This window comes from Lithobates pipiens, unplaced genomic scaffold (genome assembly GCF_037356315.1).
Source record: "Lithobates pipiens isolate NorthernLeopardFrog02 unplaced genomic scaffold, aLitPip1_a1.2 Scaffold_47, whole genome shotgun sequence".
Classification (NCBI taxonomy): domain Eukaryota; kingdom Metazoa; phylum Chordata; class Amphibia; order Anura; family Ranidae; genus Lithobates; species Lithobates pipiens.
This window is the reverse complement of record NW_027507871.1, coordinates 3,212,710-3,228,773: the sequence shown is the minus strand read 5'-3', so window position 1 is coordinate 3,228,773 and position 16,064 is coordinate 3,212,710. Positions and strand designations below refer to the sequence as shown.

The following is a 16,064-nucleotide window of genomic DNA, read 5'->3' as shown; positions in this document are numbered from 1 at the left end:
TATTTCTTTGCAGGTGACACCTAGGTTTGATGGACATCTCTTTTAAGGCAGTCCCTTGTGCCCAGTTTTACTCCAGACCTCTACAACACAAAATTCTGCCATCATTGGATGATTCGATCTGGTCTCAGGCAGACACATTTTTCAATCACCAAGGACCAGGTTGTCCCTGACATGGTGGCTCTGATGTTGGGAAGTCCCTCCTTCCCATCGTGTAGAGGATCCTCATAACGGACACCAGTCTGTTGGGCTGGGGAGGGTGTAGGACATCGTTGAAGTCTCATCTCCTGATCAACATCGTGGAGCTTCAGGCATGTCAGGTCACCTTGAGGCGAGGTGACAGATGCACACCGTAGGGATCAGGAGTGCACCGCAAGGTTGTGGACCCTACGGCTGACTGCTGCAGATGGGGGACAGATCCCACTGGGGTTAGAGCGTAAGATTCCCTGGGGCGCGGAGTCTAAGAGCCAGCAGGTGTTCACCAACGCCTCTAGTGGTGAGGATGGAGTTGGCTGCAACTGGCTCCAGGTCGCGACCCCCAGGGTCCCCCAGTTCACACCCACAGTAGGCAACAGGAGGATAGGGATGGTGAGGGACAAAGCCAAGGTCGGGGCCACAAGCAGACAGGAATAGTCAGGGACACGCCAAAAGGTCAGGATCACAGGCAAACAGGGATAGTCAAGGACACGCCAAAGTCGGTAACGGAACAACAGAAGAACACACGGCAGGTAACAGGAAGCTAACACACAAAGGAATACACAAAGGATGATCAGCAGGGTTGGCCTGCAGTGCACAGGTTAATATAGAGCTCCCTGATAGGAGCTAGGGTGGAGCCATGCCAGAGGATGGATTACAAAAGCAGACAGGTGAGGGTTGGCTGGTCTCTAGATGAACACATGGGAACAGGTAAGCAGACAAACTATTGCATAACCATGACAAGGCAGTTTGGTTTTCTCTTAAGCTTTGGACCATCTTACTGGAGGGTCATCTGATTTACATTCAGTAAGACAATGCCATGGTGGTGTCATACATTAGTCATCTGGAAGGAACCAGAAATCTTGTTGCGGCAAGCGAGGTAGATCGGATCCTGTCCTGGGTAGGGATGGGCCGAACGGACCCCTGTTCGTTTCGCACCAGAACTTTTCGGACACCGCAAAAGTTCGGACCCGAATAACAAACCCCATTAAAGTCAATGGGACCCGAACTTAAAAAAACAAAAGTGCCCATTTTGAAGGCTGATATGCAAATTCAGCTGACTCCTCCATGGCTGATGTTGGGGGTATGGCAGGAATAGATGTGGACAAGGAGGCAGCTTTATCCACTCTGGCAACTGCAGGGGGCGGCACACTTGTCTTTGCTTGCGTGACAGAGGATGAGGAGGGTGAGGAAGGTTTAATAAGCCAGTCCACCACCTCCTCTGCATGCTGTGGCTGGATAGCACGGGGCAAACTCACGGAACAGAGGAAATGATGCCCCCTGCCTGAGGACTGACCACCACGTCCACCTTTGCCTGTGGACACATTTGTTGCTGCCCCCCTTACAGTGCCAAGGGAACATCTGCCTCTCCTTGTTGTCCTCCCAGACATTATTGAGAGGGAGGGGGCAGTGCTTTATAAACAAATGTAAAGAAGAAGTTGAAATCTGTACATAGATGAACTTTACTCAATGTAAAGAGGTGTGCGGTGCACTTTAATTTGAGTACTCACACTACAAAGACACACTCCACGGATACACTATAATATACTGCAATATAATGCGCCATACAGTGACGTACAGAACTATATGGCGTTAAACTGGCAGTAAAACACACAAAACTATATGGTGTTAAACTGGCAGTAACACACACAAAACTATATGGTGTTAAACTGGCAGTAACACACACATATGGCATTAAACTGGCAGTAACACACACAAAACAATATGGCATTAAGCTAGCAGTAACACACACAGAACTATATGGCGTTAAACTGCCAATAATGCAATCAAATAGACGGTGTTCAACCGTACACTGACGCTATCTGAACTGTCCCTACTCTAGCTATACACCAATGTAAAGATAACTGACACCGTCTTTCTACACTACACTGAATCTATTTGAGCTGTCCCTACTCTAGCTGCACACTATACAAAGCTGAATGATGGTCCTCACTACACTCACACTATCCCTAGACTGACACTAAACTATTATTCTACACTGACAGTTGAAGCAAAATAGCCCAGTATAGCACCCTAACTAAGACCCCTTTCACACTGGGACGTTTTTCAGGCGCTTTAGCGTTAAAAAAAGCGTTTGCGAAGCGCTTGAAAAAAGCCTCATCTGCAATCCCAATGTGAAAGCCCCGAGTGCTTTAAGAACCCTTTCATAATGTCAGCGCCCGAAAAAAACGCTCGTAAAGCGCCGCTTAAACTAGCGGCACTTTACCAGCGTTTTTTTCGAGCACTATTGGGGGGCTTTTAACCCCTGCTAGTGGCCAAATAAAGAGTTAAAAGCGCCCACAAAACGCTGCTGCAAAAAGCGCTTTTCAGGTGCTTTTCAGGCGTTTTGCAGGCGTTTCCCATTGATTTCAATGGGAAGGGGCGCTTTTGGAGCGGTGAATACACTGCAAAGAAGCTGCTTGCAGGACTTTTTTTGACGCCGTGACAGCGCAGCGCCTCAGTGTGAAAGCACTCGGGCTTTTACATTGAGACTGCAGTTGCGGCTATCCATGTGACCGGCCCCTTTCAGGACACCGGCGCATGGATTCCAATGTAGGGGGAGGGGGATGTTTTTTTGAAGCACCAATTAGAGTCAGAGGCTCTAATAGGCTTCAATATAGGGTGGTCTCAGGTCGCCGAGAGTGAGCTCAGAGCCCACCCAGGTGTGTTACAACAGCGAATCAATATTCGCTGTTGTAACACTGATTCTCCGCCCGATCGCTCAGGAAATGGGCTATTGGACGCCTAGGAGGGGAGGAGCTGGAAGCCGCCATGGAGGACCGGACTCGAGGCCGAGCCGAGCTTCTACACGCTGCCTGCCACCTGCAATGATGGGGTAAGTGCCATACATGCCACTCGGGGGGTAGTTTTGTGCCACTCGGGGGGGGGGGGGGGGGGGGTAGCTGTGTGTCACTTGGGGAGGGGAGATGGGTGGTTGTTTGCTGCAACCCCCCCCCAAAAAAATCCACCAGCCGCCACTGTTTGTTGCAGAACTGTGTAAATCTCAGGACTGGATAGACAGCTCCCATATGTGTGTAGCGCCCACTCCTGACGAGACGGCGCTATGGTTTTTTCTAAAGTTAATTTTCCCGAAACCACAGATGGGTTTTGGGGCTATTTCTCAAAATTTCTGGTTTCAGTACCAGTCCAGCTGGGTTGCACTGGGTTCTCCTTGACCGCAGGTGTCGCTGTCACCGCCGGCATGAGTGGAAACACAGTTTAGCTGGGTGTATTGAATGCCACTGTTCTCTCAGAAACAGCCCAGTGGGAGTGTTCTCCTGCTGTGCATTCTGGGGGGTGGTATTTAAGGTACCGATGCCACGTGGTTCCGGGTTCCATCTTGGATTTTCTGTCTGTTCAGTTCTGGTGGTCCTCCTGACCCACCCCCATGGCCCTCGCGGAGCCATGCATTCCGAGTGTCGGGGCCGGCTGGCCTGAGGCAACGCAGCTGCAGGCACATGCCCGAGTGGATTTCGGGGCCTACTGATCCAAGGGTGGTCCGGTGCCGTCTCATCTAAAGGGAGAGGCCCAACAACTGAAGAACCCCAGGGGAGGACTCTTCAGGAGAAGACCGTGCACAAGGCTGGTTTCTCTGAAGGGGCCTGGAGGCTCAGTTGAAGGACGCAACCTGGATCAACACTCATACGGTATCGCCGGATCGGCTGAGAGAACCTGGTACCGTATGATAGCTCTTTAAATTTATCTACGTCCCTCAGTAACGCTCAAGTGTATCTCACAAGGAGGGGAGATGTGTGGTTGTTTGCTGCACCCCCCCCAGCGGTGTATTTAGGTTTTGTGCTGCCCTAGGCCTGACTAAACTCGTGCACTCCCTAATTTAAATATAACCCACCCCTTCCTGTCAAGGCCACACCCCTTGCGGTTTATGCTAGGCCCTTAAATTTTTGAGTGGGGACACTAGCTCTGAGGGCCTGGGGGGGGGGGGTAATGAATTCCCTTAATTAGCATAGATTTCCTCTCACTTCCTGTTTGGCTATGGGGCAGGAAGTGAAGGGAAATCTCTGCAATGGGACAGGGATGGTAAAAAATTGGCTGTAACCCTCTCTTACTCTATCCAAAGTGAAAAAGAAAGTGTTGCTTATAGACTTATTTGGCTCTCAGCCCAGTCTGCCCCACAAGACTGGCGCTACACTAATGCCCCGTACACACGGTCAGATTTCAGATGGAAAATGTTCAATGGGAGCTTTTTGTCGGAAATTCCATCCGTGTGTGTGTGGGCTCCATCAGAATTTCCGTCGCACAAAATTTGAGATCTGGTTATAAAATTTTCCGACAACAAAATCCGTTCTCGGAAATTTCGATCGTGTGTACACAATTCCGACACACACAGTTCCACGCATTGCTCGGAATCAAGCAGAAGAGCCGCACTGGCTATTGAACTTAATTTTTCTCGGCTCTTCGTACGCGTTGTACGGCACCGCGTTCTTGACCTTCGCAATTTCCGACCAACTTTGTGTGACCGTGTGTATGCAAGACAAGTTTAAGCCAACATCCGTCAGAAAGAAAATCCATGGATTTTGTTGTCGGAATGTCCGATCAATGTCCGATCAATGTCCGATCAATGTCCGATCGTGTGTACGCAGCATTACAGTGTAGCGCAAGCCAGCGGTGACTCTTTCCATGCTGCCCCTCTGCAAAGTGCTGCCCTAGGATACAGCGTTGGGCAGAGACTTTATCAAACACCCTACCGGCTGCTAGATCTAGTGAGAGGAGGTCTATCCGGGGGTTGTAAAATCCAGTTGTCTTTATTCTCTGTATTTTCTGTAGCGGCGGCTCCTGAAGAGCATGCGCTATGCGGCTTTCAAAGTTTTGCCTAAACTGCAGTTTGGTTTGGGTACAATTATCTAAATTAGACTTCAGCATCAGTCTGACTGGACTGCGAGATGTTCAGCCTGGCCACAGGGGGAGCTGTCTCTTCTGGCAGGCGACTATGGTCTAGTTAGGTGCTTAAGTTACTCTCTCTCTGGGAGCCCGCCCAGTGGGAGTGGCGCTCTCGCTGTGCTTTCTGGGAGAGGGTATTTAAGATGTGGACGTCATGTGGTTCGGGGTTCCGGTCCAGAATGATGTATGTCTTCATGGTCCTGGTCCTCCTGACCAGCCCTCAGTAAGGCTATGGCCTGTGGTGCGGATCCACCCGATCTTGATGTCTCGGGGCTGGCTAGCCCGAGGCAAGGAAACTAAATGAGGATTCTGAGGTGGTTGGGTGCCGTCTCCGGTTTGGGAGAGACCCAGTGGCTTTGAGCATTCCAGGGGAGGACTCTTAAGAAGAAGACCACGTACGGGTTGGCTTCTTAGTAAGAGCCTGGAAGGGCTGAAGTACCCGAGAGAATCCGGTCTTGTGGATATCGCCAAGCGGGCTGAAAGATCCAGGAATCCTACAAGAGTTTTCAAGCTTAGTTTCCCTAAATGTTCTACAACAACGTCTGTGGCAGAGACTTGTTCCTGAGGAAGCACCTTGTTGGCTGCTAGGTCTGGTGAGAGGGGGACTGTCCAACCTGAGTGATCATCCAGCTGCAAATGGCTATTCTCTGGATGCGGTCAAAGTAACCAAGTTCTTCAACAATTTTGACTTTGACACTAAGAGAACCTGAACTTCCTTTGCCAACCCTCTGATCCCAGTTTAAGAGACTGTTCATTGTCTACGTTTTGCAAATAAAATCCATTCAAATGGATCTGTAGTCGGTCTCTCAAGTTACTGGGCCACCTACCACAGGAACCCCTAGACCAGTGATGGGGAACCTTGGCACCCCAGATGTTTTGGAACTACATTTCCCATGATTCTCATGCACTCTGCAGTATACTTGAGCATCATGGGAAATGTAGTTCCAAAACATCTGGGGTGCCAAGGTTTGCCATCACTGCCATAGACGTACAACCAGGAAACAGAAGGTATCGGTAAGCCCAAATCTAACCAGCAGCTCCTTCCGGGGTTAGTGCAACCTAAGTACCTGAACTTACTCCTAACCCTTTATTGAAAGACTCTGTTTCTGTTCGAAATAAATAACCCAAAAGAAGATTCAGTGTCAGTTTCCACATTCTTTGGACCACCTACCACGGGAACTCCTAGACGGAGAAGCAAGCAAGGAGGTAACGGTAATCCCAAATAAAACCAGCAGCTCCTTCGGGGGTCAGTGCTACATGTGTATTTAGCTGATTGCCCGGAATTCCACTTCTAAATCGAATCACTTTTATTGAAGAATAAGGATTATGCCAAGTTTATGGTGCCATAAAATTATGCCAAAAAAATGCAAAAAAATAATTCTGTAAACAAGTAATGTAATAAAAGTTCTCGTTTTTTTTTTTTTTATCACTTTAGTACAATTTATTGTGAAAATTAGCAGGCGGAAGTGTTGGAAATTATGTTTATTTATATGAAAGAAGTGAAAATATCCATTTTATGATAAAAAAAAAATTCCCCAAATGTTTGCCTAGAGAGCTGGCAGAGCGTTGGCCACAGGGGGGCAGTGTCCCGGTGCCGAGGCTCAGTGGTGGGGAGTGTCCGGGTGCCGAGGCTCAGTGGTGGGGAGTGTCCGGGTGCCGAGGCTCAGTGGTGGGGAGTGTCCCGGTGCCGAGGCTCAGTGGTGGGGAGTGTCCCGGTGCCGAGGCTCAGTGGTGGGGAGTGTCCGGGTGCCGCGGCTCAGTGGTGGGGAGTGTCCCGGTGCCGAGGCTCAGTGGTGGTGAGTGTCCCGGTGCCGAGGCTCAGTGGTGGTGAGTGTCCCGGTGCCGAGGCTCAGTGGTGGGGAGTGTCCCGGTGCCGAGGCTCAGTGGTGGGGAGTGTCCGGGTGCCGAGGCTCAGTGGTGGGGAGTGTCCGGGTGCCGAGGCTCAGTGGTGGGGAGTGTCCGGGTGCCGAGGCTCAGTGGTGGGGAGTGTCCCGGTGCCGAGGCTCAGTGGTGGGGAGTGTCCGGGTGCCGAGGCTCAGTGGTGGGAAGTGTCCGGGTGCCGAGAATCAGGTGTGCAGACATTACACATCATATCGATTATTTTTGCACAGTACAAGGACAGAATGATGAGTGGCGCCAGCAACGTTTGTGTTTTCTAATGGAGAGTGCGAATCCTCAGACACACAATGTGCAGAAGATACTTTCCAATTTCTGATCAATATTAATTACAGTGGCTGTCATACAGTGCTGCTGTCGTGGACAGAGCGTCTATCCAATGAGAGAAAGAGGGTGCAGAAGCGTATTATAGGCTGCATAGGGACCCAGGTGTCACCAAGGACAACAGGATGCACTAGGCATCATTGATTAGTCACTGGGGTACATGTGGAGACACAGGGTGCACTTGAAGTCACTAGATGACACCGGGTTCTCAGGGGTCACTAGATGACACAGGGTTCTCAGGGGTCACTAGATGACACAGGGTTCTCAGGGGTCACTAGATGACACCGGGTTCTCAGGGGTCACTAGATGACACAGGGTTCTCAGGGGTCACTAGATGACACCGGGTTCTCAGGGGTCACTAGATGACACAGGGCTCTCAGGGGTCACTAGATGACACAGGGCTCTCAGGGGTCTCTAGATGACACAGGGTTCTCAGGGGTCACTAGATGACACAGGGTTCTCAGGGGTCACTAGATGACACCGGGTTCTCAGGGGTCACTAGATGACACAGGGCTCTCAGGGGTCACTAGATGACACAGGGCTCTCAGGGGTCTCTAGATGACACAGGGTTCTCAGGGGTCACTAGATGACACAGGGCTCTCAGGGGTCACTAGATGACACAGGGGTCACTAGATGACACAGGGCTCTCAGGGGTCACTAGATGACACAGGGGTCACTAGATGACACAGGGTGCTCAGGGGTTTCTAGATGACACAGGGTGCTCAGGGGTCTCTAGATGACACAGGGTGCTCAGGGGTCACTAGATGACACAGGGCTCTCAGGGGTCACTAGATGACACAGGGCTCTCAGGGGTCACTATATGACACAGGGCTCTCAGGGGTCACTAGATGACACAGGGCTCTCAGGGGTCACTAGATGACACAGGGCTCTCAGGGGTCACTAGATGACACAGGGTGCTCAGGGGTCAATGGATGACACAGGGCTCTCAGGGGTCACTAGATGACACAGGGCTCTCAGGGGTCACTAGATGACACAGGGCTCTCAGGGGTCACTAGATGACACAGGGCTCTCAGGGGTCACTAGATGACACAGGGCGCTCAGGGGTCACTAGATGACACAGGGCGCTCAGGGGTCACTAGATGACACAGGGCGCTCAGGGGTCACTAGATGACACAGGGCTCTCAGGGGTCACTAGATGACACAGGGTTCTCAGGGGTCACTAGATGACACAGGGTTCTCAGGGGTCACTAGATGACACAGGGTTCTCAGGGGTCACTAGATGACACAGGGTTCTCAGGGGTCACTAGATGACACCGGGTTCTCAGGGGTCACTAGATGACACAGGGTTCTCAGGGGTCACTAGATGACACCGGGTTCTCAGGGGTCACTAGATGACACAGGGCTCTCAGGGGTCACTAGATGACACAGGGCTCTCAGGGGTCTCTAGATGACACAGGGTTCTCAGGGGTCACTAGATGACACAGGGCTCTCAGGGGTCACTAGATGACACAGGGGTCACTAGATGACACAGGGCTCTCAGGGGTCACTAGATGACACAGGGGTCACTAGATGACACAGGGTGCTCAGGGGTTTCTAGATGACACAGGGTGCTCAGGGGTCTCTAGATGACACAGGGTGCTCAGGGGTCACTAGATGACACAGGGCTCTCAGGGGTCACTAGATGACACAGGGCTCTCAGGGGTCACTATATGACACAGGGCTCTCAGGGGTCACTAGATGACACAGGGCTCTCAGGGGTCACTAGATGACACAGGGCTCTCAGGGGTCACTAGATGACACAGGGTGCTCAGGGGTCAATGGATGACACAGGGCTCTCAGGGGTCACTAGATGACACAGGGCTCTCAGGGGTCACTAGATGACACAGGGCTCTCAGGGGTCACTAGATGACACAGGGCTCTCAGGGGTCACTAGATGACACAGGGCGCTCAGGGGTCACTAGATGACACAGGGCGCTCAGGGGTCACTAGATGACACAGGGCGCTCAGGGGTCACTAGATGACACAGGGCTCTCAGGGGTCACTAGATGACACAGGGTTCTCAGGGGTCACTAGATGACACAGGGTTCTCAGGGGTCACTAGATGACACAGGGTTCTCAGGGGTCACTAGATGACACAGGGTGCTCAGGGGTCACTAGATGACACAGGGTGCTCAGGGGTCAATGGATGACACAGGGTGCTCAGGGGTCAATGGATGACACAGGGTTCTCAGGGGTCACTAGATGACACAGGGTGCTCAGGGGTCAATGGATGACACAGGGTGCTCAGGGGTCAATGGATGACACAGGGTGCTCAGGGGTCAATGGATGACACAGGGTGCTCAGGGGTCACTAGATGACACAGGGTTCTCAGGGGTCACTAGATGACACAGGGTGCTCAGGGGTCACTAGATGACACAGGGTGCTCAGGTGTCACTAGATGACACAGGGTGCTCAGGGGTCACTAGATGACACAGGGTTCTCAGGGGTCAATGGATAACACAGGGTGCTCAGGGGTCACTGGATGACACAGGGTTCTCAGGGGTCACTGGATGACACAGGGTTCTCAGGGGTCACTAGATGACAAAGGGTTCTCAGGGGTCAATGGATGACACAGGGTGCTCAGGGGTCACTAGATGACACAGGGTGCCCAGGGGTCACTAGATGACACAGGGTTCTCAGGGGTCACTAGATGACACAGGGTTCTCAGGGGTCACTAGATGACACAGGGTTCTCAGGGGTCACTAGATGACACAGGGTTCTCAGGGGTCACTGGATGACACAGGGTTCTCAGGGGTCACTGGATGACACAGGGTTCTCAGGGGTCACTAGATGACAAAGGGTTCTCAGGGGTCAATGGATGACACAGGGTGCTCAGGGGTCACTAGATGACAAAGGGTTCTCAGGGGTCAATGGATGACACAGGGTTCTCAGGGGTCACTAGATGACACAGGGTGCTCAGGGGTCAATGGATGACACAGGGTGCTCAGGGGTCACTAGATGACACAGGGTGCTCAGGGGTCACTAGATGACACAGGGTGCTCAGGGGTCACTAGATGACACAGGGTGCTCAGGGGTCACTAGATGACACAGGGTGCTCAGGGGTCACTAGATGACACAGGGTGCTCAGGGGTCCCTAGATGACACAGGGTGCTCAGGGGTCAATGGATGACACAGGGTTCTCAGGGGTCACTAGATGACACAGGGTTCTCAGGGGTCACTAGATGACACAGGGTGCTCAGGGGTCACTAGATGACACAGGGTGCTCAGGGGTCACTAGATGACACAGGGTGCTCAGAGGTCACTAGATGACACAGGGTGCTCAGGGGTCACTAGATGACACAGGGTGCTCAGAGGTCACTAGATGACACAGGGTGCTCAGAGGTCACTAGATGACACAGGGTGCTCAGAGGTCACTAGATGACACAGGGTTCTCAGGGGTCACTGGATGACACAGGGTTCTCAGGGGTCACTAGATGACACAGGGTGCTCAGGGGTCACTAGATGACACAGGGTTCTCAGGGGTCACTAGATGACACAGGGTTCTCAGGGGTCACTGGATGACACAGGGTTCTCAGGGGTCACTGGATGACACAGGGTTCTCAGGGGTCACTAGATGACACAGGGTGCCCAGGGGTCACTAGATGACACAGGGTTCTCAGGGGGCACTAGATGACACAGGGTTCTCAGGGGTCACTAGATGACACAGGGTTCTCAGGGGTCACTAGATGACACAGGGTGCTCAGGGGTCACTAGATGACACAGGGTTCTCAGGGGTCACTAGATGACACAGGGTGCTCAGGGGTCACTAGATGACACAGGGTTCTCAGAGGTCACTAGATGACACAGGGTGCTCAGGGGTCAATGGATGACACAGGGTGCTCAGGGGTCACTAGATGACACAGGGTGCTCAGGGGTCACTAGATGACAAAGGGTTCTCAGGGGTCAATGGATGACACAGGGTTCTCAGGGGTCACTAGATGACACAGGGTGCTCAGGGGTCAATGGATGACACAGGGTGCTCAGGGGTCACTAGATGACACAGGGTGCTCAGGGGTCACTAGATGACACAGGGTGCTCAGGGGTCACTAGATGACACAGGGTGCTCAGGGGTCCCTAGATGACACAGGGTGCTCAGGGGTCAATGGATGACACAGGGTTCTCAGGGGTCACTAGATGACACAGGGTTCTCAGGGGTCACTAGATGACACAGGGTGCTCAGGGGTCACTAGATGACACAGGGTGCTCAGGGGTCACTAGATGACACAGGGTGCTCAGAGGTCACTAGATGACACAGGGTGCTCAGGGGTCACTAGATGACACAGGGTGCTCAGAGGTCACTAGATGACACAGGGTGCTCAGAGGTCACTAGATGACACAGGGTGCTCAGAGGTCACTAGATGACACAGGGTGCTCAGGGGTCACTAGATGACACAGGGTTCTCAGGGGTCACTGGATGACACAGGGTTCTCAGGGGTCACTGGATGACACAGGGTTCTCAGGGGTCACTAGATGACACAGGGTGCCCAGGGGTCACTAGATGACACAGGGTTCTCAGGGGTCACTAGATGACACAGGGTGCTCAGAGGTCACTAGATGACACAGGGTGCTCAGGGGTCACTGGATGACACAGGGTGCTCAGGGGTCACTAGATGACACAGGGTTCTCAGGGGTCACTGGATGACACAGGGTTCTCAGGGGTCACTAGATGACACAGGGTGCCCAGGGGTCACTAGATGACACAGGGTTCTCAGGGGTCACTAGATGACACAGGGTTCTCAGGGGTCACTAGATGACACAGGGTGCTCAGAGGTCACTAGATGACACAGGGTGCTCAGGGGTCACTGGATGACACAGGGTGCTCAGGGGTCACTAGATGACACAGGGTTCTCAGGGGTCACTAGATGACACAGGGTTCTCATGGGTCACTGGATGACACAGGGTGCTCAGAGGTCACTAGATGACACAGGGTGCTCAGGGGTCACTGGATGACACAGGGTGCTCAGGGGTCACTAGATGACACAGGGTGCTCAGGGGTCAATGGATGACACAGGGTTCTCAGGGGCCACTAGATGACACAGGGTTCTCAGGGGTCACTAGATGACACAGGGTTCTCAGGGGTCACTAGATGACACAGGGTTCTCAGGGGTCACTAGATGACACAGGGTTCTCAGGGGTCACTAGATGACACAGGGTTCTCAGGGGTCACTGGATGACACAGGGTGCTCAGGGGTCACTAGATGACACAGGGTGCTCAGAGGTCACTAGATGACACAGGGTGCTCAGGGGTCACTAGATGACACAGGGTGCTCAGGGGTCAATGGATGACACAGGGTTCTCAGGGGCCACTGGATGATACAGCCCTTGGAGTCACTGGGTTTACAGGGGTGAACTGGGGTCCCAAATGACAGGATGCTTAGGGGTGCACTGGCATCCCAGAGTGCATTGGGGTCTTTAGGTGACACCGGGGTGCATATGGAGACAAAAGGGTGGGCTTGAGGTCATTGAATTACACAGGGTGCTCAGGGGCTCTCATGGGGTGTAGATGGCACAGGATGTCTTGAGGTGCACTGGAGTCACTGGATAATGGTAGATACTTTGGGGTGTACATGTAGTCCCCGGGCACACGGGGTGCCTGGAGTCACTAGAGGACGCAGGGTGCTCTGCGGGGCACAGCACTGTTCATGTAATTGACGAAAGTATTTTCATCAATGGCTAAACGAAAACTAAACTAAAGTCATCTGAATTTTTATCAACAAACGAAATTGGAATGAAAATGTGAGGGAGGAACGTTCACCCCATGAACTTCCAGGAGTAAATGTGCCTGTGGCCCCTAGGAGGAGGAATATTGCCCCATCATTAGTATTCCCGGGATGAATAGCAGCTAATCAATAGTATGTGTCCCCCTGACTCCATACTAATGATGGGGCACTATTTCTCCTCCTACTGACCACACACGGGTTCTATGACATTTTTATACTCCCACCGACCCAAAAAGCCTGAGACATTGTCCACTACACTGCCCAACCTGATCCCTACAGTGATATACATGTCCACTACACTGCCCTACCTACCTTTCTAAACTGCCCCACCTGTCCACTACACCAACCTACCTGACCACTACACTGACCTTCCTACCTGACCCACTACACTCCTTCCTGCACTACTCCCCCACTAGGGTTGCCACCTGTCCAGGATTCACCCGGACAGTTCGGGTTTGGAATCATGTGTCCGGGTTTCAGACTGTCTGCAACCCGGACACATTATTTAGATTGGGCTTTGGCTCCCCAAGTAACCCAGATATTCACACACAAATCTGTTGCCATCCAGGAGCTGCGGGCAGCTGTCTGGGGGCTGGTTTGGCATTACTGGGGGGGCAGGGCAATTATTTCAGCAAAAGCAATTTGGCCACACCCACTGTGCTGCGGCACGCTATGCGCACAGCATTACTACTTACCAGCAGAGTTGCTGGCTGCAGTTGTCTAAGCTGAGAGTGTCTGTTACTCTCTTTCACACTCCCCAAAGCCAGCACTAACAACCCCCCCAAACACATACAGACTGGAGAGGAAAGAGGGCTCAATCAGCACCTCTTCCCCCCAACCCTACCCCTCTTTGTCTGCCCCACACTTCAATCCCTGGCACTGTGCCTCAGAAAAGGGAAATTTAGGTCAGAAATTTGAAGTCCAGCAGCCTCAGATCCAACTGGATGAGAGGTGCTGACTGTCAAGAGGTGAGTGAGCTCACCATCCATCCATCTGTGACTGTCCCCCATTCACTCTCCTGCCTCTGAGTGATTGCACTAAGGCAAATCAGGGTTCTCATAGCACCCCTTATATCAGAGTTCCCCTTCACACCAGAGGCCACAGTCTTTCCCCTTACATCAGAGTCTGCAGAGTGCCCCCTTACAGTGAAATGAAACTCTGCAAGTTCAGATGTAAAGGGGGGACTCTGTGGACTCTGATGTAAAGGGGAACTCTTGTTATTAACTTCATATGATTAGAAATGTTATTTAGTAGCAAAATATATGTATAGTTTATACTATAAAAAAAAAAATAGCTGTGTGCCGCTAAAGTGTTCGGGTTTGACTTGAAGAAAAGGTGGCAACCCTACCCCCACACATGTACAATCCAGGTAGATTGGTGGATTTTGCTTACCTGTCTCCAGGGCCTCCCTCCATGATGATCACCCATCAGATCAGTGCACTCCCCCAGCTGTTCCTCTGTATCCCATGCTGCGTGCACACTCATCTGCGCTAAGCACCGCACCGCACCGCCCCTCACGCACACACAACGGCCGCCCGAGTTCCGCACCTGAGGAATCATGGGGAACAGGCTGTACCACAGGAGTCCCTTGGCGGGGGGAGGGTGCTGCGGAGGTGTGCCTTGCCCGGGACATGCCTAATTGAATGAAATTGTAAGGTGGGGGGTGGGGCGGGAGTAAACACTTGCACAGTTGGGTCACTCTTGGGACAGCAGTAATCATGGCAGCACAGGAATGATGTTGCACTCGGGACAGAGCACTGCCCCCACGCTACACCACTGGGGCTGCCCGGGCCAGATGACATCATCGGCAGATGCAGAATAGCTGACGGGCTGCATCTGTTTCATTGCGGGACACTGTATTGTCCCGGAATGAAGGTGCCCGGGACCCGGGACAGACCTGCTAAATTGCGGGAATGTCCCGGGCAATCCGGGACACGTGGTCACCCTACCTGCCACACACCTCGCATACTTCAAAGTCTTGCAGGACGCGGCTGCTAACGGGGAACTGAGTTCCTGTTGTGGAAAAAGTACAGGAACTCCGTTCCCATGCGTTCCCCCAGGACTTGAGCCCTGGTTTTCTCCTTGCACTGTGTATAGAAAATCCTGCTTGACTTACTTGCTTGTTCTGCAGGGAACACTTCCGTCACTCAGGCCACTTTTGTTGAAGTCGCCAAGTTTTAATGGATGGAGCCCAGGGATGTCGGAGTCGGGTGACAAGTCGGTCAGGGGTTGCAGGCTTCCTTCTTCCGGTAGAGCACAGCGCTCATTGCGGTTGCGCCTGCGTTTCTGTCTGCGCTCACAGCTGGGAGGAGAGATGATAAAAACCACATATAAGTGCATATAGTGAAGCTCTTGTGACTGGTAAAATCCTGAGGGCAGTGAAGGCGAAACCTCGGCACCCCGGATGTTTTGGAACTACATTTCCCATGATTCTCATGCACTCTGCAGTGGAGGTGAGCTTAATGGGAAATGTAGTTAGAAAACATCTGAGGTGCCGAGGTTCCCCATCGCTGTCCTAAGAGATAGATAGATAATACACACGTCTCCTAGAATTCTCATCCTTCTGCTTCTGCTATTAGCTAGTTGTGTTTCCAGGTAGTCAGCATAGAGCTTTAGGTCAAATAACAGGCTTCCCCTGCACTATCATTAGGACAACTTGGCATAGAGTCTTGGTGCCCAATCTGCGGTCCAAGGGCCAGGGCCGTTTTTAAGGCAGGGCAAAAGGGCCAGCTTCCCTGGGCCCTGTCATTGTTGTGGGGCCCAAAGCAGCTGCCTCATACTTGCCAACTATCTCAGTTTAAATTTCCTTGTCCCTTGAGGTTTTAGTCCTGTGCTGTGTCCCGATATCTCAGTGTGAAGTGCTGCTACTAATGCTGCCCAGCTCTGCCCTATTGTTGTGTACAGATGACTCACCTGCAGACCCTGTGTTTACATGTAAATAACCGGCATTCGTATGTAAATAGCTGCATCCGATATAGATAAAGTGGCATAGATATGTAACTGAAGGGCGGCATTCATATGTATATCATGTGC

The 16,064-nt window shown here is 52.2% G+C and overlaps 1 protein-coding gene across 3 annotated transcripts in view; it reads right to left on the bottom strand.

Annotated features, from left to right (window-relative positions):
• PIANP (PILR alpha associated neural protein) overlaps positions 1-16,064 on the bottom strand; it is a 114,621-nt gene that overhangs the window by 22,195 nt on the left and 76,362 nt on the right. For all 3 annotated transcript variants that reach the window (XM_077467122.1, XM_077467121.1, XM_077467123.1), the window contains exon 5: positions 15,148-15,333. In XM_077467122.1, coding sequence (XP_077323248.1) covers positions 15,148-15,333 — 186 coding nt within the window. The remainder of the gene's footprint in view (positions 1-15,147; positions 15,334-16,064) is intronic.